This window comes from Rhincodon typus, chromosome 5 (genome assembly GCF_021869965.1).
Source record: "Rhincodon typus isolate 14 chromosome 5, sRhiTyp1.1, whole genome shotgun sequence".
In the NCBI taxonomy this organism is placed as follows: Eukaryota; Metazoa; Chordata; class Chondrichthyes; order Orectolobiformes; family Rhincodontidae; genus Rhincodon; species Rhincodon typus.
This window is the reverse complement of record NC_063336.1, coordinates 102,226,524-102,250,270: the sequence shown is the minus strand read 5'-3', so window position 1 is coordinate 102,250,270 and position 23,747 is coordinate 102,226,524. Positions and strand designations below refer to the sequence as shown.

The 23,747-nt window shown below is 39.4% G+C and overlaps 1 protein-coding gene across 2 annotated transcripts in view; it reads right to left on the bottom strand.

The window, feature by feature from the left end:
- LOC109936631 (lysophospholipid acyltransferase 2-like) overlaps positions 1–22,469 on the bottom strand; it is a 100,679-nt gene extending 78,210 nt beyond the window's left edge. The window contains exon 1 of one of the 2 annotated variants that reach the window (XM_048597368.1): positions 22,331–22,469. In XM_048597368.1, coding sequence (XP_048453325.1) covers positions 22,331–22,414 — 84 coding nt within the window. In that variant the 5' untranslated portion in view covers positions 22,415–22,469. The remainder of the gene's footprint in view (positions 1–22,330) is intronic. The other variant, XM_048597369.1, reaches the window with a different exon arrangement.
- Positions 22,470–23,747: the final 1,278 nt, after the last annotated feature.

The following is a 23,747-nucleotide window of genomic DNA, read 5'->3' as shown; positions in this document are numbered from 1 at the left end:
ATACTGCTTTTCTTTTCATCTTTACACTTAACCACTGAAAACCTCCCCATCTCAGTTGTTCAAGCCTCAGCTTGACTCCTGTTCAGATGGTTCATTGGACATGAACATGGGTAAGTTTTAGTATAATAGTTAGGAAGGGCAGAAATAATGCAATTAAATCATGAAGTAAGTAAGTAGACTTGTACCAACTTGTATCTAAAAAGCATCTTTAAAATAATGAAATATCCTGAAGCACTGCATAAGATCACTGCAAAACACGGTATGACACGGTTATGAATCAAAAGATAATAGTAAACATGGACTGCCAGTTTTCAAATTCCATGAACTAATTTTTAAAATAGTTTTAGTCTATGAAGGTCTCTATTTAAAAAAGACAAACACTGACTCAAAATGGCTGCTGTGGAAACCTGACCACAGGCTGATGCAAGATTTGTGAAATCATTGAGAGATGTACAAACACACTGCACTGAGTGCAAATACCATTTCATCCAAAGATGGTGAAAGCAGACAAAGTTAGCATCAAATTCAGATATATTGTTTAATTCTCACTAGCACAAGTTCATTTTGGAAGATGAAAGGACATGTGTAGAGTATTCAGCTTGGAAGGGCAATGGAGCAGACTCAAGAACATACAAAGGGACCTATATCAAAAGCCACGTGCGCAAAGTGAAAAAGAAATAGGAATTCTGAAGAATCAGAAAGCCTCTCTACCTCAAAGTCAGTGCCTGATGAAAACACAATTTGGGACAACATGAGATCTACAAACTTTGCCACTGTTGTACAATATGACTCAACAACTAAACAACTGATCTCAGGTTTAGAATCCTCAAGACAAATGGTTTTAAGAACTTCAGTTGCCTTTATAGTCTTGCCCGTACGAGACAAACTTCTCCTTCTATCCCTAAAAAAAAGCTCAAATTTCTACCTCCTCACCTGATCATAGGGCAAAAGGCATGGGCATTTGTTTCAGGAGCAAAGTCCCAAAAGGTGGCAATAAGTGGTCTCAGCGATGGGATAAGTATGGAGATCAGAAGTGGCACCAAGGTCACAAACAGACTGAATTAATTTCAAAAAGTTGCTAGGGAGAAGAATGGAGACAGCAGCTAGGGAATAGAGTTTGAAGTGGGTACTGAAAATAATTACTTCAGTCTTCCTAATAATTAAATCCAAGAAAAGTTCTGCTTAATCACCACACAAGAACAACTTTAATATCTTGAAACAAAAATCAAATCACTTTTCAAAATTGTTAACATTCAGTTATACTTTCATGCAAGAGAGCAATAAAGGATCATTTCACTTCAGTTTCCTTTGATTTGAAACTTGGAAATTTACATATGCCAATCAATAAAATTTACCTCAAAATGAAATTCAGCATCTAAAAACTGGCCCAAGAACCTGGTTATTGAGCAATTGTGTATTGTGGACTTGAAAAGAACAAGCCAATTACTTAGCAAGTTCACATCATGTAATGTTATCGTTTTAAAACAAAGGGAGTAAACTGCTTTCAAACAAAAGCTAATTTTAAATCACAAATAGAGCAAATTCATGGGAGTGGTCAAGCCTGTAATATGACAGTGCATTTACCTTTCAGCTATAGACATCAACAATTGTTCACAGAATAGAATCCCTACAGTGTGAAAGTAGGCCATGCGGCCCATCGAGTCCATAATGACCCTCCGAAGAACATCCCAACCAGATCCACCCAGTTATCCTATCCTTATAACCCTGCATTTCCCATGGCTAATCCATCTTGCCTGCACATCCCTGAACACTGGGCAATTTACCATAGCTAATCTACCGAACCTGCACATCTTTGGACTGTGGGAGGAAACTGGAGCATCCAGAGGAAATTCACACAAACATGGAGAGAACATGCAAATTCCACACAGACAGTTGCCCATGGGGAATCAAAGTGCTATTCTTGGTCAAAAGTTTTAATAGTAAAAAGGTGATCAATCTTAAAACAATCATCAGTTAAACTCTAAATTGCATCACAGCCCATATTGAGTGGTCTATTCAGATACAAAATCATAGCTCACTTTATAATTCATTTTATATTTTCAGTAAGTCAACTGCAAGCATTTATGAAAACAACTGCTGAAACATTTTTTTAAGAAGTTTTTTTAAACAACGTTTTCTTTTCCTCACAGACATGTTTAGATAAAAGAAGTTAACCAAAATTCTTAGTGTTTCAGACTGAAAAAAAAAGTTTTGCTGATCACACATAGTACATGGCTAAGGTTGGGACCTGTGGTTTCAATACAAGAGAGGAGGGGTATGGGTAATTCCTAGGATCGTCAGCTCCACCCCCATCCTCCAAAGCCTTATAAACATGATCTCAGCACTTCTATTCTTAAGGCAAAAGAAAAGGTTTTTTTTAATTCACGAGAACTGCTCACTCTAAGTATTTTCAATTTTTGGTGAACTTATCTCATCGGTCCAGGATAAAATTGAAACCTAAAACAGCAGAATTACACTGCACTTTAATAAATAAATTTTCCATCATTTAAAAAGAGTCTTTTCCAGATGGAATGGTAACTGCAGTCATCCATTAAGGGAGCAGGGGCAGGGGTATTGCATCCATAATGACCACTTCTTCACAAATGGTGGTAGTGTTCCTTCTTCTGGGCTAGGAAGTATGCGTTCAGGTCCCTCCTGCTCCAGAGTTGTCACAACTTCTCTGAACAGGTTGTATGGAAAATACCCACATTGAAGCCACTCCTGCAAAAATGCATATTGGATAACTGCATTTAAAAGTATTGGATATTTAAACGTGTCACATATTTCAAAATCATCCCCAGCATCATTGCTTGATCTCACATTGAAGAACCTTTCGAAGACTCTTTCAAAGATTCAAAGACTCGGGGACAAAAAAAATGTCCAGCTTCTGTAATGTGACCAATTGTTGAAATTCTTAGAATTCTAAGTAGTCGGACTCAGTCATTTAGGATGGAAACAGACCCTTTGGTCCAGCTAGTGCATGCCAACTATGTTCCTAATCTAAACTAGTCCCAGTTGTCTGTGTTTGGCCCATATTCCTCCAAACCTTTCCTATTCGTGTAGTTCTTCGAATATTGTAATTGTACCTGAATTCACCGCTTCCGCTTGCAGTTCGTTAAATGGAGAATGGTTCATGTTTGTAAAAAAAAGTAGTCTCTCCAGGAGATAACAAGTTGTACAGCTGGATGAACACGGCAGGCCAAGCAGCGTCAGAGGAGCAGGAAAGCTGATGTTTCGGGTCTAGACCCTTCTTCAGAAAAAGTAGTCTCTCCATGTCAGTTTTTAAAGACTTGCCCCTCTCACCTTAAAGATATGTCACCTAGTCTTGAAATCCCCCAACCTAGGGAAAAAAGAAGACTTGCCATTCATGTCATCTACACTCATGATTATCTAAACCTCTACAAGGTCATCCCTCAACCTCCTATGCTCCAGGGAAAGGAGTCCCAGCCTATTTTGATAACACATCCCCTCAATTCCCAGCGACATCCTGATAAATCTTTTGAAACTTCTCCAATTTAATAATATCCTTTCTATAGCAGGCAGATTAGAACTGCACACAGTATTCCAGATGCGGCCTCACCTGCAATACCTCAACATAACGTCCCAACTCCTATACTCAAAGGTCTGAACAATGAAGGCAAGTGTGCTAAATGCCTTCTTAACCACCCCATCTACCAGTGACACAAATTTTAAAGGATTATATACCTGAACCCCTAGCTCTCTATTCTACAGCCCTACCCTGGGTCCCACCATCAATTGTGCAAGTTCTGCCTTTGTTTTACCAAAATGCAATACTTTGCATTTATCCAAATTAAACTCCATCTGCCACTCCTCAGCATATTGACCTAATTGATCAAGATCTTTGTAGTTTTAGATAACCTTCTTCACTGTCCACTATAACCACAAATATTGGTGTCATCCACAAACTTACTAACCATGCTACCTATATGGTCATCCAAATCATTTATAAAAATGATAAAGTGGACCCAGCACTGATCCCGGTGGAACACCAATGGTCACAGGATTCCAGTCCAAAAAAACAACCCTCCACCACCACCCTGTCTCCTGCCTTCAAGCCAATTTTGTATCCAATTGGTGTGCTCACACTGCATCCAATGTGATCTAACTTTAGATTAATCTATCTACCAAGAGGAACCTTGTCAAAGGCATCACTGAAATCCATGTAAACATCTACCGCTCTGCCATCAAATCAATCCTTTTGGTTACTTCCTCAAAAGGACTCAATCAAGTTTGAGACACGATTTCCCTCACACAAAACCATGTTGGCTATCCCTAATCAGTCTTTGTCTCCCCAAATGCATGTAAATCCTATCTTTCAAAGTCACCTCCCACTACTTAACCACCAACGGGGTCAGGCTCACAGGTCTATTGCTCCCAAGATTCTCCTTACTGCCTTTGTTAAATAAAAAAGATAAGCATTAGCCACTCTCCAGTACCATGGTTATAGAAAAATACAATTATTTCTGCGAGGGGCCACACAACTTCTTCCTTAACGTCCCACAGTGTCCTGGGATACACACTTGATCAGGTCGTGGAGATTTATCCACCTTCAGTTTTCTAATAGAATCAGTTGCTAAAACAGTAGCCCTGATCATAGATCTGCATTAAGGTCTATGCCGAGTTCCTGTGGGTTCTTTCAATATTCTGCTTCATGGGAAGTTTCTTCAGCAGGTTGGTACGCTTCCTACTTTGATAAATGTGGTTTATTTTGCCATTTATATAACCATAAAGTAATACTACAATGATGTCAAGATGCAGTTTTTCCTGATTCTTAAGCCTGAAATAAAAAAAAAGGAGGGAAATTCTAAAAAAGAGCTAATAAGTTACAGTTTTGATTTAAGGAAAAAAAAAAGAATTCGAACAAAAATCTTGTGCGATCGGCGCCAAACTATCAGTTTGGGTTCAAGACAGACAGATTGAGGAAAAGGCAAAATCAGCTATCTTCAGGTTTAAAAATTTTGAAGTAACACTTTATTATGAATACTAAATGCTGTGATACATGATAGTCATAGATACCCAAGGTTCTCTTATATATTAGATAAAAGATCTAATCTAATCTTCATTAGAATTTTCATATTCTCTGAAGACTCGAGAGCTAGCCCAGTATTAGTACAGTTTGATGTGGTAGTGTCCACCTCTGTCCAAAGTATGCTATTTATACTGAAAAACAAACAAATTTCTGGAGAAACTCAGCACATCTTACAGACCTAGCAGATCGGTGAAGTGAAATCAGAGAGTCCAGTGGTCCTCCTCTCCACAGATGCTGCCAGACCTGCTGAGTGTCTCTGGTAATTTATTTTTGTTGTCTCAGATCTTCAGCATCAGCAGTTCTTTGTTTTATTTTAATGCTATTTATGCTCATTGGCCTGTAGTTCAGTGGCATCATGCGAGGTTGCTCCAGGGTTCTGAAGCCCACAAACAATTTCGACACAAGCAAAGGTGAATAGAAAAACTAATTGAGAATTAATCAGGGAACAAAACAGCCAGTTTAACTCAACTCTGAATAGTGCTGTCCTGGTGACAGGCAGAGGATAATTTAGAGTCTAAACTGCAAGAGAATTATCCAGACCAAAGTTCACATACAATAGATTTGATTGTTAAGAATAAAAAATGAGCATGCAACTTTATGGAACTATAGTCACATTTAGCGTTATTTAATTAGGTGCTCAGAGAAGGACACTTATACAAAAGGCAAGCCTAAAATCTCCCTGTCAGGTATTTCAAAGTGAGAATTTATTATTTATACAAATCCTCCTCTAAAAATGACTTTCAAATCCAGTCCACACCAATACTGTTAAACCAGAAAATAATTAAAGCTGCAGATACCGCCAATAAAAGATATCTGCAAGTTGTAACCTAATGAAACAGCTGTGGATCAACTTTTAAATGCCCTTCAGTTGCACCACCCTTCCATCTACAAAAACTATCCCTCCTAAAATTAGCTTCTACACTCATGCACAAGCTGAGCTACTAATTTAGGATGCAGTTAAACAGTACATACCCAACCACAAGAGCGGTGAAGGAAAAAAAAAGGAGAAAACAAAAAGACTTTTTTCAAAACAAACGCAGAATTTTCTGGTGTTACTCACTAATCAAGAATGGCAGCAAATTAACTTTGAAAGCAATCGTGCATACATATGAAATTAAAGTGTAGAATTAAGGAAATAACTGACTGAAAATCGTACAGAATCTTTTCTTTATCCACAGTCTGCCAGTACACAAGGGGACAGAGCTCTCTAACCCTATCCAGGGAGAAATTCAGATCTCAATTTTTGCCTGACCCACTTACTGGAAACATCCCAACATTATTCAAATTATGTATCTGAATGAAACAAAGACAGAAGGTTCAGTATCTTGATGAGAAAAGTACAGGGGGAGAGGGTTTTAGTGAAAAGTTGGGAGAATAGATCCTAGAAAGCTGGAGAAACAACCACCTTTGGTGAATGGAGAAAAGTCAGGGAGTAATAAGGAGGTCAAAATTGAGAACATCCATTGTACTGATGATTGAATGATTGGAAAGAGATGGGTACAGAAAATAAAGAAATTTTAAAACTAGGATAAAAATCAAGGCATTGATAAACTAGGAATTAAATGTAGGTCAGCAAGCAAAAAAAAAGTGATGGCTGAATGAAACTGGATGTCAGTGGGTTAAGGATAGAAAATTTTGGATGGGTTCAAATTCATGGGTGGAGGACTAAAAGGTAGGAATGAAAAAGTTCAATCGATGGATATGTGCATCTGGAGAGATCAAGGCATCAATGATAGTTCAGCAGCAAGGGCAAAGAAGAAATAGAAGTAGACTATTTTAGCAATGAACAGGATGAGGTCAAGAGCTCTTCTCATGGTTAACTAGAATTCAAAAGCAGGTTTGGCTCAAGTGGTCAGAATGGAGGTTAGAACCAATGGGTAGAAAAATTTTAATATGAAGGCTAAAGAAAATGTTTCAGTCTTCCCAAGACTCAAGTAAAGGAAATTCCTGCTCAACTGATGCTGGGTGATGGATAAGCAGATTTACAATAGAGGCAGTGAAGCAGTCGAGACAGGTGAAGTCACTTGCTGCAGAATTTCTAGCTTCTGGCCTGTTCTTGTAGACAATTTTTTTTAAAAACATTGCTGGTCCAGTTCAGTTTCAGGTCAGTGGTAACAATCCTGGTGCAAAGATGTGAGGACTCACATTGAGTGATACTAATACTACTGAATAACATGGGGACTCAGACTGCTTTCATAGGTGCAAAGTCAGTACTGGGATTCAATATTGTGCATCAGTGAAAAATCCCAACTTCTGACATTATGATGGAGAGAAAAATCATTATGAAGAAACAGAAGATGGTTGACCATAAGAACTAGAAGCAGCAGTAGGTAATTCAACCCCTTGAGTCTGCTCCACTATTCAATACAATCATGGCTAATCTCATCTCAGCCTCAATACCACTTGTACCTACTCCCTGTAACCCTTCAACATTTTACTAATTAAGAACTTGCCCTCCTTAATTTACCTCAATGTTCCAGCATCCACCACACTGGTGGGGTGAATTCAACAGATTCATGACTCTGGGAAGTAATTTCTACTCATCTGTTTTAAAATTTGTTATACCTTATCCTGGAACTATGACCTCTTGTTCTGGATTGCCCCAAGAGGGAACATCTTCTCCATGTCAATTTTTCTAATTCCAGAGATTATAGGCCTAACACTCCTTGTCTCTTCACAAGACAAACCTTTCACCACTGGAATCAATTTACTGAATCCCTTCTGAACTGCCTCCATGACAATTACATCCCTCCTTATGGGGACCAAAACTGTACAAAATACTCCAGATGCAATCTCACTAATGCCTTGTACAGCTGCAGCAACACTTCCCTGCTTTCATACTTGTTTCCATTTAACAAGTGACAAAATTTCATTTGTCTTCTTTATTACCGGCTGCACCTGCATACTTGTTTTCTGCAATTTATTCACAAGAACACCCAGATCTCTCTGCACCAAAGTTTCTCGCCACGTAGATAATAAATTGCCTTTATTTCTCTGACCAAAATGGATAATCTCACTTGCCCATATTAAACTCCTTCTGCCAAATTTTGGCCCATTCACCTATGCTACCTATCTCCATTTGTAAATTTCTTTATTCCCACTTATTTTAGAAAGTTGCAAAGTATCATCTGTAAATATGACTATAGTACCTTCTATGTCTGCATTCAAGCCATGAGAAGTGGCTGTAAATAGATCGGGCCAGATGACTAAACCCTGTGGCACCCCACTGGTTACATCTTGCCAACCAGAAAAGGACACATTTATCCCAGCTTACTGCTTTCTGTTGGTTAGCCAATCCTCCATTAAAGCTAATAAATTATTTCTCACCCCATGTGATCTTAACTTGCGTATTAACCTTTTGCGTGGTACCTTATATCCAGAGTACAATATTCTAAGGAATTCCTACAGTGATGTCCTGGCAATGCAATGACTGACCTCAAAAACCATACCCATCCTTCTTTTGGGCTAAGTAGGACTCCTTCCCCTGATCCTGCCAACTTCCTATGGACTTCAGTTTCTCATCATTCGCTAGAACCTAAAGTCACAATTCAGGATAATGCTCCCGAGGTCAACATGTATTTGGCAAAGTGGAGAAAGATCTTTGGGGAGCTCCAAAACTAGTGATGCAAGAGTGTGGAGTTGTTTCCTGGACTGTAATCAGCTGTACAGTTTCCAGAGCTATGTAGGTTCAGGTTTTTTTTAAATTTACACAAAGGGTAGCAAAATAATACAGCTTACAGTACAGTATGCATCTATGTGCATTGTGATTTAAAAGGTGTATAATGTAACGTGGGAATTTAGATTTTTGAAATAAAGGCAAATTGATTTTAATTTCAGTTCTGTGACGGCAATGATTTTTTAAAAACCATGTAATTTGGAAAAGTGATGCAAAAACACAATTCCCATGAAAGCATGTTACCCCTGGTATTAACTGATGAAACATTTACGTAGTAAAATAAGTGATCAGGCTAAGTTGGTTTGTGTTCAGTTCAGAAGAATCAGGTTTCACTTTCTTCTCAGCAGAAGACTAAAGTCTTCAGTTCAAAGGAAAGTAATTTCATCCTTGCAGAAGGGCAGTTTGGTTTTAGCTTCGTAAAATCTCCATGTTGAAAAAAATGTTTATCAAAGCTTCTTGGCCAATCAAAATGGAAAAGCAATCTGGGTCCTCAGAAGTGAAAAGGGGGTTCACAACATCAGAACAATAAATTAAAGAAAGCAAACAGTAATTTCTCTTTGGAATGGAGTATCTGAAAGAGAAATTCAATCTTTTAACAGTGATATGTATGTTTCTCCCATTTATATTATGATATTTTTAATTTCAATGTCTTATGTGAAGTATTTCAAAGTGTTGTATTTATTTTGAAATGAACTTTGGCTGCCCATGTGATTATGTTCAGTAACTAATCATCATAGTAACCAACTGCAAAAAAATAAATTTGAGCAATTAAAGCAGGTTTCATTCAGAGGTTGCCTTATCAGATATTATAATATTTGACATTGGGATTATAATAGGGCACATGCATATGTTTGTGTATTTGAGAGATAGAGTGGACATGAGGGGAGCTACAAAATCAATGCTCAAAATTAAAAAAAAACATTTAATATAAAGCTCAGGATAATTTTCGCACAAGGCAAAAAAAAAAAAACGACCTTATCAGCCATAGAATAAATTATCTGCATTTGCAGCTTCTGTGTGATAAGGGTAGGTAAAAGTCTCACTATTTATACCCACAGGAGGTAAACATTCAACTATCATTTACTTTACAGCCATAAGTATAAAAACGGATGATTTCTTCGAGAGAACAAATGGTTATGCAACATGTGCGTGACTACATTTAAGGAAGTAAAAATGCTTAAGGAACTCGAAGAGTACAGTAGAGGCAAGGGAATAAAACAATCAAAAGCTAAAAAATCAAGTAACAAGACTCATTTGCCATGGATATGCAGTGACCTAAAGACTTGGTGCTCCAGAGAAAACCATTAAAAAATGTGGAAATCCAAAGCTCACTCTTTCTTCCCTTCATTTACAGTAGGGTGAAGGCCAAACAAATTAAAACAAATAAATATTATATCTCAATTAGCATATCTTGTATGAACTTGATCATTGTCTTAAGTAGAGTGCTTAACTGGATATTGTGTGCAAGTGGATACAGCTGGCACAAAACGCAACAGACATTGGGATGGTGATGGCCTAGTAGTATTATCGCAGAACTGTTAATCCAGAGCCACAGATTATGTTCTGTGGGCCTGTGTTTGAATCCTGCCAACGCAGATGGTGGAATTTGAATTCAATAAATTTTTTAAAAACTTGAATTAGGAGTTTAATGGTGACCATGAATCCATTGCCGATTGTCAGGAAAAACTCATCTGGTTCAGTAATCTCCTTTAGGGGAGGAAACTGCCATCCTTACCTGGTTTGGCCTACATGCGATTCCAGGCCCATAGCAATGTGGTTGACTCTTAACTGCCCTCTGGGCAATTAGGGATGGGCAATAAATGCTGCCTAGCCAGCAACACCCTCATGAATTTTTTTTTTAAATTCAGAGGAACATCTAAAAGATCAAACTGCTCACACAGAGAATTAAAAAGGATGCTAATGCTTTACTACCAACACGATTGGCATGAAGAAAACAGAACATTAATGCACTTAGGGTTATGCCATACAAGTATCAGGCACTTGGCGATTCGAAGTGGGAATTTGCAGAAATTCCAAGATGAAACAATATTACACTTACTAGAGGAGCGAATATGTATACAACAAGATCTCCGCTTCTTGACTCAAGTGAACCAACTCATATCGAACAATGAAACAAAATTAAAATTTTCCTTTTGCATTCACGCAAATAAGAACTCAGCATTATCAAATAGAATACTTCCTTTTTCTGTTCATTACTTCAGGAGAGGATTTGCTAGAAAGGAAAATTCAATATGCTTCATTTATTTAATACTTTGGTTGGTGCTGCATGTGTTCACTCTTCCCAGTTTAAGATGACATCAATGAGAGATCACTGAATTAAGTTTCAGGTGGGAGGTGTCTGCAAATGACTTAAATCAGTCTAGTTTAAGAGTCACAGAATCAGAGTTACACAGCATGGAAACAGATCGTTTGGTCCAACTTGTCAATGCTGATCAGGCATACTAAATTGATCTAGTCCCATCTGCCAGCATTTGGCACTTATCCTTCTAAACCCTTCCTATTCATGTACTTTTAAAACATGATGCCTTTTAAACGTTGTAATTGTACACACCTCCACCATTTCCTCTGGCAGCTTGTTCCATACATGCACCACACTCTGCATGAAAAAGGATGCCCCTCAGGTCTCCAAAATCTTTCCCCTTCATATTAAATCTGCATCCTCCAGTATTGGACTCCCCTACCCAGGGAAAATAGCCCCAGCCTGTTCAACTTCTCCAGCCTCTCCCTACAGCTCAAACCCTTCAATCCCAGCAACGTCCATGTAAATCTTTTCTGAATCCTTTCAAGTTTCACAACATCTTTCCTAAAGTAAGGAGACCAGAACTGAAAGCAGTACTCCAAAAGTGGTCTAATCAATGTTCTGTACAGTTGCAAAATGATATCCCAACTCCTATATCAATGCTCTGACCAATAAAGGCATGAGTGCCAAATGCCTTCTTCAATACTTTGTCTACCTGAAACTCCACTTTTGAGGAACTCTGCACCTGTACTACTTGGTCCCTTGGTCCTACAACATGGTGGGGCCCTTGGGGAATGAGGTGTACAAGTCCTGCCCTGATTTGCCTTGCCGAAAGCAAGGGACCATATTTATCTAAATTAAACTCCATCTGCCACTCACTCGGACCACAGGACATTTCATCAAGGTCCCATTGTACTTTGAAATAACCTTCTTCACTATCCACTAAAACCACCAATTTTGGTGTCATCTGCATACTTAATAACCATACCTCCTTTATTCACATCCAAATCATTTATATAAATGACAAAAAAAGCAGTGTACCCTGCACCAATCCTTGCTGCACACAGGCCACTGGTCACAGGTTTCCAGTCCAAAAAACAACCCTCTGCTACCACCCCCAGTCTCCTGTCTTTAAGCCAATTTTGTATGCAATTGACTAGCTCCCCCTAGATTGCATATTATCTAACCTTGTTAGCCAGTCTACCATGTGGAACCTTGGAATACCCGGAAATCCACATAGACAATATCTACCACTCTGCCTTCAATATTCTCTGTCACTTCTTCAAAAAAACTCAATCAAGTCCATGAGACATAATTTCCTACACACAAAGCAATGTTGACTATCCCCAACCAGTCCTTGCCTTTCCAAATGCATGTAAATCTTGTCCCTTAGAAACTCCTCCAACAACTTACCCACTACCACCATCAGGTTTTCCAGTCTATACTCCCTGGCTTTTCCTTACCACATTTCTTAAATAATGGCACCACATTAGCCAACCTCCACTCTTCCAGTTTCTCACCTGTGGCTACTGATAGGAACCTCAGCAAGGGGCCCAGCAATCTCTTCCCTAGCTTCCCAAAGTTCTGGGGCATACACAACGAGATCTTGTGGATTTATCCACCTGTATACATTTTAAGACAACAGCACCACCTCTTCTCTAATATGGAGACTTCAAGCTATCACTATTTATTTCCTCAAGTTCTGTAGCTTCCATTCCTGCTCCACAGTAAATACTGACACGAAATACTCATTTAGTATCTCACCAATCTCCTGTGGTTCCATACATAGATGCCTTGTTGATCTTTAAGGTGCCCTATTCTCTCCCTAGTTATTCTTTCTTCCTTTAAATGTATTTGTAGAATGCCTTTGGATTCTCCTTAACATGGAGATAACGTCACTTTTTTGCCCTCGCGTTTTCCCACTTGAGCATACCCATACTACCTTATACTCCTCTCGGGATTCACTCAATCCCAACTGTCAAATCTGCCATACGCTTCCTTTTTGATGGGCGTGTGGAATGTGCTGCCGGCAGTGGTAGTGGAGTCAGATACTTGAGACTTTTTTTAAAATGACTCTTGGATAGGCGCATAGAGGATAGTAAAATGTAGGGTATGCAGGGTAGTTTGATCTTAGTAGGATGACAGGTCAGCACAACATCACAGGCCAAAGGGCCTGTCCTGTGCTGTACTATTCTATGTTCTTTTCTTGACCAGAGCCTCAATTTCTCTAGTCATCCAGCATTCCCTACACTTACCAGTTCTACCCTTCACACTAACAGGAACATACTAACATTTTTAAAGGCCTCCCACTTTCACCTGCATATAGCCTCTCCCAAACAACTTTTTGAAGTTCTTACCTAACACTGTCAAAATTGGCTTTCCTCCAATTTATAACTAACTTTAGATCAGATCTATCCTTTTCCATAAGGAAAATTAAAATTAACAGAATTATGGTCATTGGCCCTAAAGTGCTCTCCATTATGGCAGTTCCCAGCCTAGTGGCAAGTTAAAATGCCCTACCATTACAATCTTATTATTCTAACTGATATCAGAGATGTCCTTATAAATTTGCTTCTCAATTTTCTGCTATTTTGGCAGGGGCCGGGGGGGGCGCGCGCGGGTGTAAGGTGCTAATGTACAATCCCAATAAGGTGATCATCCTTTTCCTATTTCTCAGTTTCACCCACATAACTTGACTGGACATTCTCCCAGGAATATCCTCCCTAAGTACAGTCAGAATGTTATTCCTAACCAAAAATGCCACTCTACTCCTCTTCCTACCCCCCAGCCAAGCTTTCTATTCTTCCTATAGCACAGATATCCTGGAACATTCAGATGCCAAACTTGCCCCTCCCTCAGTCATGTTTCTGTAATAGCTATGATATCCCAGTCCCATGTTCATTTGCCTTACCTGTCAGGCCTCTTGCATTGTAATAAATGCAATTTTGTTTAGCAGTCTTACCTCGTTCTCTGCCTTGCTTTGCCTACACCACCAACCCCCCAACCGATGATCCAAAAAAAAAAAGCATCAATCCCTGCCCCTGCACCAGCTCTTCAGGACACAGTTTGAAGAATGCACTGCTGATATAGAAAAGATGCTGCTGGTGCTGGACGTCCATTTATGTTCCCAATTAGTCAGCATGTCTCTTTGGCTGAAGAGATAGCACCTTTGTTGCTGAGACAGAAACAGAGCAATCCAAGAAGGGAATCTCTCATATCTCTCGATGATGTTGAAATTTTTCATTATGGTGTCCTTAAAACACTTTTTCTGGCCTCTAGGGATACATTGGCCTACAATTAACTTGCCATAGGAAAAAAAGTATTCTGGCAAGCACTCATCAGGCATTCAGAAATTTATGGGAGAAACCAAAAGACAATGAAAAAAGTGACTTAAGAGGAAAATAAATGGAAAACTAATAGGATTTCTGCATTAAAATAGATTGCAATTGTTTTGAGAAGTATGATGGAAACACAGTGGCCGAATTAAATGTTTGTCTCAGAGACAGACGCAGGAGAAATTAGCATTGGGTACGAGAGATGTAGAACAAATATTGCGTCTTTTCTCACCAGTAAAAGTCACAAAATCTGTACCAGAAAAGGTAGTTCATAAAAGTGAGGTACTTAGGGTACTTAATACAGAAAAGAACATCTTCAGGAGTTACACTGACTGGAAGCTTCAAAGAGGACTTAATTAGATGTATAAACCAAATAAAAACACTCGTTTATCATCAAGTTCAAATAACGAGAGTCAGAGGCAGTTGAGAGTCCAAACAAGGCAGCTTTTGAGTTTGCACCCAGGGAGTACAGCTGAAGAAGAGATATTGTCCCTGATCATGAGATAGGATTCTCCCTGATCATAGTTGGCTTTGCATATTTATACACGATAAAGTCACGTCAGGTGCTTAGGCATCCTAATTAATATCATGGCGACAAGTTACCCAAAACTATTCTACTACTTGAAACCCCAAGTGAAATTAGACAAGTGTCTAATCAATGCATTCCACAGCGATCATGTTCTTTGTAAAACTAATCAATTTTTATGCTTTGCACATTACGCTATGATCACGCCTCCTCATGTTTCAAGATTGTTTAGTGACTATTTTTTTCCAATTTTCCACCCTACATGCATGAGGTCCCCTTTGCTGCTTTAAATAGGTTTTCACTCTGTAAAGCAATCACTTCTCTACAGTGAAAAACAAACCCTTGTTTTGTACATATTGTAATGGTCCTGTCCCCCTTTATAATTTCAAGCAGGTCTTGTTTTTGAATTAGCTAGAGATGTCTTGGCCCCTTTCAATCCATATAGGTATGCATCACTCCAATATCTAGCTGGCTATTATTTGTTTACATCTATACTGCATTCTTCATGAAATGTCGGTGCTGCTGGCTAGGCCACCATTTATAGCCAATTTCTAATTGCCCTTGGGAAGTAGCATAACCATGGTTCCACAGAATCATAGGACTGCTCTCATTAGAGAGATGACTGATAACAACTTTAACATAGGGGTCACCACGCCACAGGAGAAGGCGGAGATTAAGAAGGCAAGAATTCACCTCAGCAGGTGCAAGCATGTTGTTGGAGTCATTCCGCATTACCATCCAGCCAACTGACCTAGATAACCACCCCATCAGGATGACAAAGTAGTCTTCTTGAAGTCAACCATGCAAATGGTGCAGGTACAATCGCAATTTGGAAGGGATTTTGGATTTTGACCCAATAAGAGCAAGGTATCCATGATACATTCCAAGCCAAGATGGTGTGTAGCTTAGAAGAAAATATGCAGGTGGCAGTGTTCTGATGCATTTGCTTGCCACATCCTTTCCAAAATACTTCAATAAGCCACCACTCAAAAAAAGGTTCAAATGCAAATTAAGGATTCAGAGATTAGGTTAATATTTTAACACAGAACGAGGATAGGCTAATGGACCAGAAAGAGAGAGTTGGGATAAAGGGAATATTTTCTATGAAAGGAAGTGAACAATGAAGGTACAAGCAGCAAGTTATTCATGATGGACCAGAAAAATGCACAAGATGACATGGTCAACAAAAAATGGCTGCTATTTAAAATAGTATTACATGTTCTCGAAGTATAGATTCCTTGGAAGTACAAAAAGACACTCGGGAAAGTTGAATCAACTGTTATTAATCAAAGTAAGATTTTGTAAGATATCTGTGATCTAACACAAGGTGCCAAAAAAGTGTTATACCTCTGGATTCTAAATTGCTTCTAATCTAAAGGATTACCAAGGAATTGATCAAGGGAAAAAAAAAGGATGTGAATGCAAGCTAGCGAGAAGCAAAGGCAGGCTGCAAAAGCTTCTTTAGCAAGTGACAAGGAAAGATTAACCAGACAAATGTTGCATCATGCAGCCAGAAAAGTGAGTATTTAAAAACAGAACGGGGAAATAGCAGTGAAATTCCTCCATGAATATAGATGGATGCAGAAAATCTTCCAGAAACACTGGGTAACAAAGGGGCTTGTGAAACTGAGGAACTGGAAGAAATAATATGTTAGGAAAAGGAGGTAGCACTTGAAACATTAACTGGATGGAAGGGTGGTAAATCCCCTAGCCGATAAGAGTAACATCCCAGAATATTGAAGGAGGTAGTGGATACTTCCAAAATTCTGTAGATTTGGCAAAGATTCCTGCAGACTGGAAAGTAACAAATGTAAACTCCTCATTTAAAAAGGGAAGGAGAGGGAGAATGGAGAATTGGAAACCTGTTAGGTTGATGTCAGTAATAGGGAAAGTGTTAGAAATAAAAAAAGAATTAATAACTCGACTTATAAAATAATGATACAATGGTGCAGTCAACATGGATTTATGTTAGAGAAATGATGTTTGACAAACTTGTTGGGACTCTCATTTTATTACTTGCAACACAAAAGAAAACCAGATGTGGCAAATTTTGATATTCAGAAGTCTTTTGATAAGGTCTCACGCAGGTAGCTAGTAATTAAAATTAGATCATATGGGATTGTGTAATATTAGGCTGGATTAAGAACTGCCAGACAAAGCAAAGCCTAGAAACAAACCGAATCTCAGGGTGGCAGGCTGTTACTAGTTGGGTGCGACAAGGTTCAGTACTAGGCTTACAACTGTTCACTTTTCTAAATTTGCTGATGACAAAACCACATGAAAACAAAAGGTCTGAAAGAAGCAAGGAAGCTCAAGAAGAGTTGGGTAGACTAAGTAAACGGGCAAAAACATGGCAGGTGAGAAATAATGTGAACAAATGTGAAATTATTCACTTTGGTAGAAAACAAAACAGCACAGCAGAATCTTTCATGGAAATGGAGAGGAGTAGGGAAGTATTACTGTCCAAGAGGGGCCTGGATGTCATTCTTCATGAGTTAATATAGCCTAACTTGCAGATGTAGCAATTATTTCAATATTTGCCTCATTAAACGTAATACACTGTAGATGCTGGAATCAGAGAGGAGAACAAAATGCTGCAGGAAATCAGTATGTCTTGCAGCATCCGTACAGAAAGAAAGAGTCAACACTGAATCCAATACATCTTTTGGATTCTAAAGGGGAGAACTTAAAAGTGGATTCAAACTGGACTAAAAAGGCATCAAGAATAATGTATCCAAGTTTGCTGATGATACAAAGCTAGATGGGAATATAAATTGTGAGGAGAAGCTACAACAGATGAAGACAGATTAATTGAAAAGGCAATAAATTTGGCAGATGGAAGATGCTGAAGGGAGATGGGAGATTATTCACTGTTAGTTATAAATAGAAAACATTTAAAACAAAGAACTATGGAACTTTAAAAATCTTTACCCTAGACCATTACAGACACTTATCATTAGTATATTTAAGGAATGTGGGAAAAGGCATGAAAGTGGGGTGAGACAGATGATCAACTACGTTTGTACAGAATAATACAGCAGGATAAAGTGGATAAAACATGTACTTTGACTACATTTTCTCATGAAAACTAAAGGGGAGACAGAGACAAAAACATCTCATTTCCTAAAGGCAACTCCAGTGATTGGCTTACAAAGTGGAGAGTGTAATCTTCTTGTTTACTAAATGGTGATTCTGAAAACTCAGACTAGAGTTGCTGTATTCACACTTGCATATCCTCTTGAACCAGCTTTTGTTTCTTTACTGGTCTCATTGTGCAAGATATGCGATGGCAATCAATATTTCTGTCATTTAATCTCTCTTACCTTCTATCTTGTCACAGACCTTATTCTTTGTTTTGTCCCAAGGGACATCAGACCAATGCTTTCTTAACCTCTATTCACTTAAAACAAATTACATCTCCAATTTCTTTCAATTCTTACAATTCTAACCTCAAGGTTAGAAAATTTGAATTATATCCTGTTTCACTCAGCAGATGATGCCCGACTAGAGTATTTCCAACATTCATAGTATTTTGGCTTCTGCATTCAACTAAAACTGCTTTGCACTATATGTAGTGAGTCAATAGATAGTCTATCTTTGATCATGTTGATTAACTTCTGCCCAAAACTATTATTTATAAAAAAAAACTTAAATTAATACATGTATACAAGAAGAGTATAAACACATCAAAAATTGAACTAAAGAGAGCATAATATCATGCAAGTTACAGTATGTTTAAAAATTACTTGTTTACCTCTTTGCACAAAATTAATTATAAAATAAAATTTAGAAAGAATGGTGCAAGTAGAAATAGATAGTTTTTCAGAGTGCAATCCAAGTCACAGATAGTTACCAAGTCCTATTTTTCCTTTTCTCCTTCTTGTCCATTTTCTGAAGATATCACATTTAGTTTAACATTTCCTCCATGGCAAATAATAGCAACTGCATTGCTGTTCTTTTTCCTTTTCCTTACACTTAAGCTTTCATTGCATATTTTACCTCTCAACTGATGTGCTGAATACAAAGACTATCTACCCATTCGGCTAGGCAAAGAAATTTATGGCAACATTCAAAAAGTACAGAGCAAGTCGGTGTTCTTGCCATTAGTTATCATTCAGCAACTATTTCCAATACAACTTAACTGGTTATTTATTTCAACCACTATTTGGCTCTCATGTTTGTCTCAACACCACAGACCACCGAGTTCTTCAGTTGTGACCCCAATCCAAAATCAGCTATTCCTTTCTCTCCATCTTATGGGCAGAAATAAGAATGTTTTCTGATTACTGCTTTAGATAATGAAGCAAATGAAAATTGAACAAACAGGTTTGGACTGATAAGTGACAATTAACTAGTACCAGAAAGTTTAACCACCTTGCCATTACATTCAATGATATGACCATTGGAAAATCCCCACCAAAATCCTGGTCCCACTGACCAGGAATTTAGTTGGACCAGCCACAAATGCCAAGGTTACAAAAGCAGGTCAGAGACTTGATATTCTGCAACATGATTCACCTGCCTCGGTAAATCCTTTCAACCATCTCCGTGGCACAAGGTAGGAGTCTATTATTCCTTCTACAAATACAAAAAACACAAAAAGAAACAAACAGGCTAGCTTGTCCTTTGATGGAGCAAGTCTCACCACAGTACATTATCAGATTTAAATGCCATCCAGGACCGAATAGATGGAAATTTCTTCCAACTAAACCTTGGGAAGACCAAAAGGTGTTGCCTTTATTCCATACTATGAACTCTGTTCCCTAGCTAAAGGGACTCGATCCATCATCCTGTAACTGTCCAAAGGCTGAACCAGGATGTTGACAATGTTGATGAAATAGTTAAGAGATGAACTTTCAACCACATTTCTGCAGAACAACCAAGACTGTCTTTTTCCATCTCTGACACTGGCCAACCTTTGTCCTACTTCAGCTCATCTGTTTCCAAATCCTTCATTCATGCCTTTATTGTGTCAAGACTTGACTATTCCTATATCTGAGATCATCTATAATATTCCATTGTCCATAAATTTGAGCTCATCCAAAACAGCTTCCCATCCCCCTACTTGTACCGAGTCCCATTTACCTATCATTCCTGTTTTTCCTATGCTACTTTGCTGCTTGATCAGGAACCGTTGCAATTTTAAAATTCTCAACCCTCTTTCAAAGTCCATCAATGTTCCCAGCTCTTCCCATCTCTGCAAACTCCTCCAGCCCCACAACCCTCATATCCACACACATCGAAATCTGGCCTCTTGAGCATCCCTAATTTTCTCTCCATCTCTTGCAGCAGGACTTTGAGCTGGCTACATGTCAGTCTCTGGAACTTCCTACATAACTCTTTCAACTTCTTTACATTTCATTCCTCTCAAGTTGCTCCTTTAAACCTACGTCTTTGTAGAAGGTTTCAGGATCTATCCTCATGTCAGCTATGTGACTACTTTTAGCTTCATAATGCTTCTGCAAAATGAAAAGAAGAATGAGTCTTAAGCTGTTTACAGATGTGATACACAAATTGACTTTGCTATATATTCACTCACTTCCCCATCAACATTACTGGGCAACTCCACAAGCTGACAGTACTTACTAAATAAAATCACTATCTAGAACAACAAAAGCAGCACAATCATAGGAACATCATCATATCAGAGTTCACACTAAAGAAACACACAATCAGATTTGGAAATACTTCTCCTTTGTTTCACTGTCACTGGTTCATAATCCTGGAACTCTATCAATCACACTGGATGTACCATCATGTCGACTGAAGCAGTATCAGGAATAATAAATGCTGGCTTGGCAAGCAACATCCACATCCCATGAATGAAATATAAAAAGGTGTTTTAATCAGTACAGTGTACCAATCACACATTGGCAAAAAAATTGCCATGTTAGTCCACCATTTCATCAATGCTTTTATTCTGGTGGTAATAATTTAATTTTAAAACAAACTATCTCGTTTACAACCAGAGGTGCACTTGTGGCTCCCGGGTTACAAAGACTTATTTTACCAGTAGCACAGTTGATTCCATCTCAATAGCATATCAACTGCCAGTCTTCCTTCTAATACATAGTCACTTTCCTAACTGTATCAACTCTGTGGGGTTTTTTTTAAAAATGGTGAAACAGTTAAGCATTTGCTTTAACGCTAATTGAGTGTTGTGGAAAATTAAGCCACACATGCCTTTGGAATACATGATGCCGATACTAGGTGAAAAATGCAGGCAACAGAAAGTTCGATTCCCTAAACCTTCACATCACAAATATCCAAGTTGCCCTGGAAATGTACAAACCGTCTTTACTATACTAAAACGTATCTTAGTTTTTCAGTTCGTATGCACATTTGAGTAGATCACAGACGCGTCTCACTCCAAGTTCATACAAATTGGGGGTTGGGCGTAGGGAACGCCTCGTACTTCGAAATGGACCGTCAAACACAGTCTATAAAGTAGTTCAACATTCATCATCCTATAAATCACAAGACATCGAGGCAATGACATTCGTCCAACCTAAATCAACTAGTTCGCAAATAAGCTCGACAATCGTGAACATTTCTGGACGTCGTACTTGTTGAAACTTCCTCAGAATCAAGTTTACAGCCAGTGTTAAAACTTCGCCTGTGCACTATTTTACATCAACGACAGAACAGATGTTCAGATTCTACCGGGGGTGGGGGGGGGGGGGGGGGACTTTTTTCCCCCCTAAGGCAAGGAGGCAGAACATTTACACACAAAACAAAACCCAACACGTACAGAGCAGCCTTCGGGTCTACAGCACAACAGCGACAAGGACCGAGTACTCAGCAACTTGGGGTGGGGGGTCGCGATTCCTAACGTTCTGACAGGCAGATAGATGTAACTCGTCCCCTTTAATCGAGACACAGACTTGGAAACACTGCTGCATATCGAAACGGACACTAAATGACCCGGGGCGGTGAGTTTGGCGGGGGGGGGGGGGGGGGGGAGAAGAGAAATAGAGGAAATCACATCCAATTCAGTAAATAAGAGCTTAAAAAAAAACAGGAGATACTTTTTTTTTCCTTTTTCAAAATGAAAAAAGAAGGCAAAAGCTGGTTAGGAAGAGAGCCGGACAGAGGCGGCAGCCGTGAGTCTCAAATTTTAACAAAAAACAAATCACACCCCCACCCACCAGTTATTATGGGGTTGGGACGGTGGGGGGGGAAGAAAGGAAAAAAATAACATCAACTGACATTGATCTGGGGCGAGAAACTAGAGCAGAGACCTGTATCCAGTGAAGTATTTGATACTCCACAGCCCAGCCGGAGGAGGGGGGATAGTGGTTGCTGTATAAATATTCCAGGAGCTGGAGGGGGGGGGAAAGGGGAATTATTGCCCTCCCCAGGGGCCCGGGGAGGGGGGGGGGGGGAAAGAGGCGGGAAGGAGAGAGACTCCGACTGCAAATTCAAACTTTAACATAGCGGCGGAGAAGACAAGGCGGTCGTAAAACCAAGGCACGCACGGTACCTGATCGATGGAGAGATTGATCGCCTCGCTGAGGGGCAGCAGGAGAGTGGAGCCGGTGGTGGTGCTACCGACCGCCGAAGCCATGTTGGTTGGACGGGGAGACGCCGCCAGCTCACAGCCATAACAACAGGGGAGGTCCCCGCCCCCTTCCCCCGGCGGCCAATCACATCCCTCCCTTCCGCGGCTCCTTCCCGCCCCCGCCCCCAAACCCACCATCCCAGCTTCCATTGGTCTGTGACGCCAACCGATGGGGGCGGGGTGAGAGCGGGGCCTCCGTGTTCTTATTGGCCTATCGCGCCGTCACTCACACGGCCGTCACCGAGCTTTTGTTGTGGGATATTTCTGGCTGGAAGCTCAGGATTGAATGAATGAAAGGAGGCTGGGCGCTGGAGGTGCACCTTGAATGGACTGTCACACAAACTGTAGCCATGCTCCAATCTAAAGGACTACAACCCCCGCCACGTTTTCCTTCTATTGGTGTTTTACGTTCTATATTATTTTTCCCTAAACAATGCAACATTGTGTTGAACTTTCAACTGAAATTAGGGTGTAATTTATACGAACCCCCCCCCAAAAAATCGTTATTTCATTTAAAATTTTATTTTACGCACTAATCTAACGAGTTTGTATTTTCATGGCTGAAAACAAAAAGTGCTGGAGATCTCAGCGGGTCAGGCAGTATCCATGGAGAGAGAGCAAGCTAACGTTTCGAGTCGAGACGACTCTTCGTCATTGTCTTTTCGTGGCTCATCGACATTACATCTGTTCCACTAAATCTGCCTTTTTCATCAAATGGTCCCAGATAATTGGCCTGGAATTTGTTCCAGTGAGGCATGTTGAGGCATGCCCTACTTGTCAGACTTTTTCTCTCCTTCAGCTTTAAAAGTATTTTGTACCTTAAAATGCGATGTGCGAAGTCAGTTAAAAGACCTAAGGACAGAGAATGAAAGAACACAAAATAGAAGGAAAATGAGGTGAAATAAAATCGATGCAGAAAGAGAAATAAATAGAATGTTAGAAAGATTAGATTAAGAGCAAGACAGTAGAGAGATAGAAAGGAAAGGTAAGAAAATTTTATAATGTTAAACTTTAAACAATTTACTACACAGGAATGAGTTCCTGCAATTTGAGTTGCTCCTCTTCTATGCTAGACAGGATGTGGCGTATTGTTGGATTATGCTCCAGCACAGTACAGTGAGAGGGCTACACTGTTAGAGATGCCATGCAGTGGATGAGACTTTAAATGAAGGTCCGTCTACCCTTGCAGATTGAAGTAAAATATCTTGACCAAGAGCGTGGGAGATAGCCCTTGGGCACAGACAAACATTTATTTGTCAACCAATATAAAAGAAATCCATCAGAGGAGCAGGAAGGCTGACGTTTCGGGCCTAGACCGAAGAAGGGTCTAGGCCCGAAA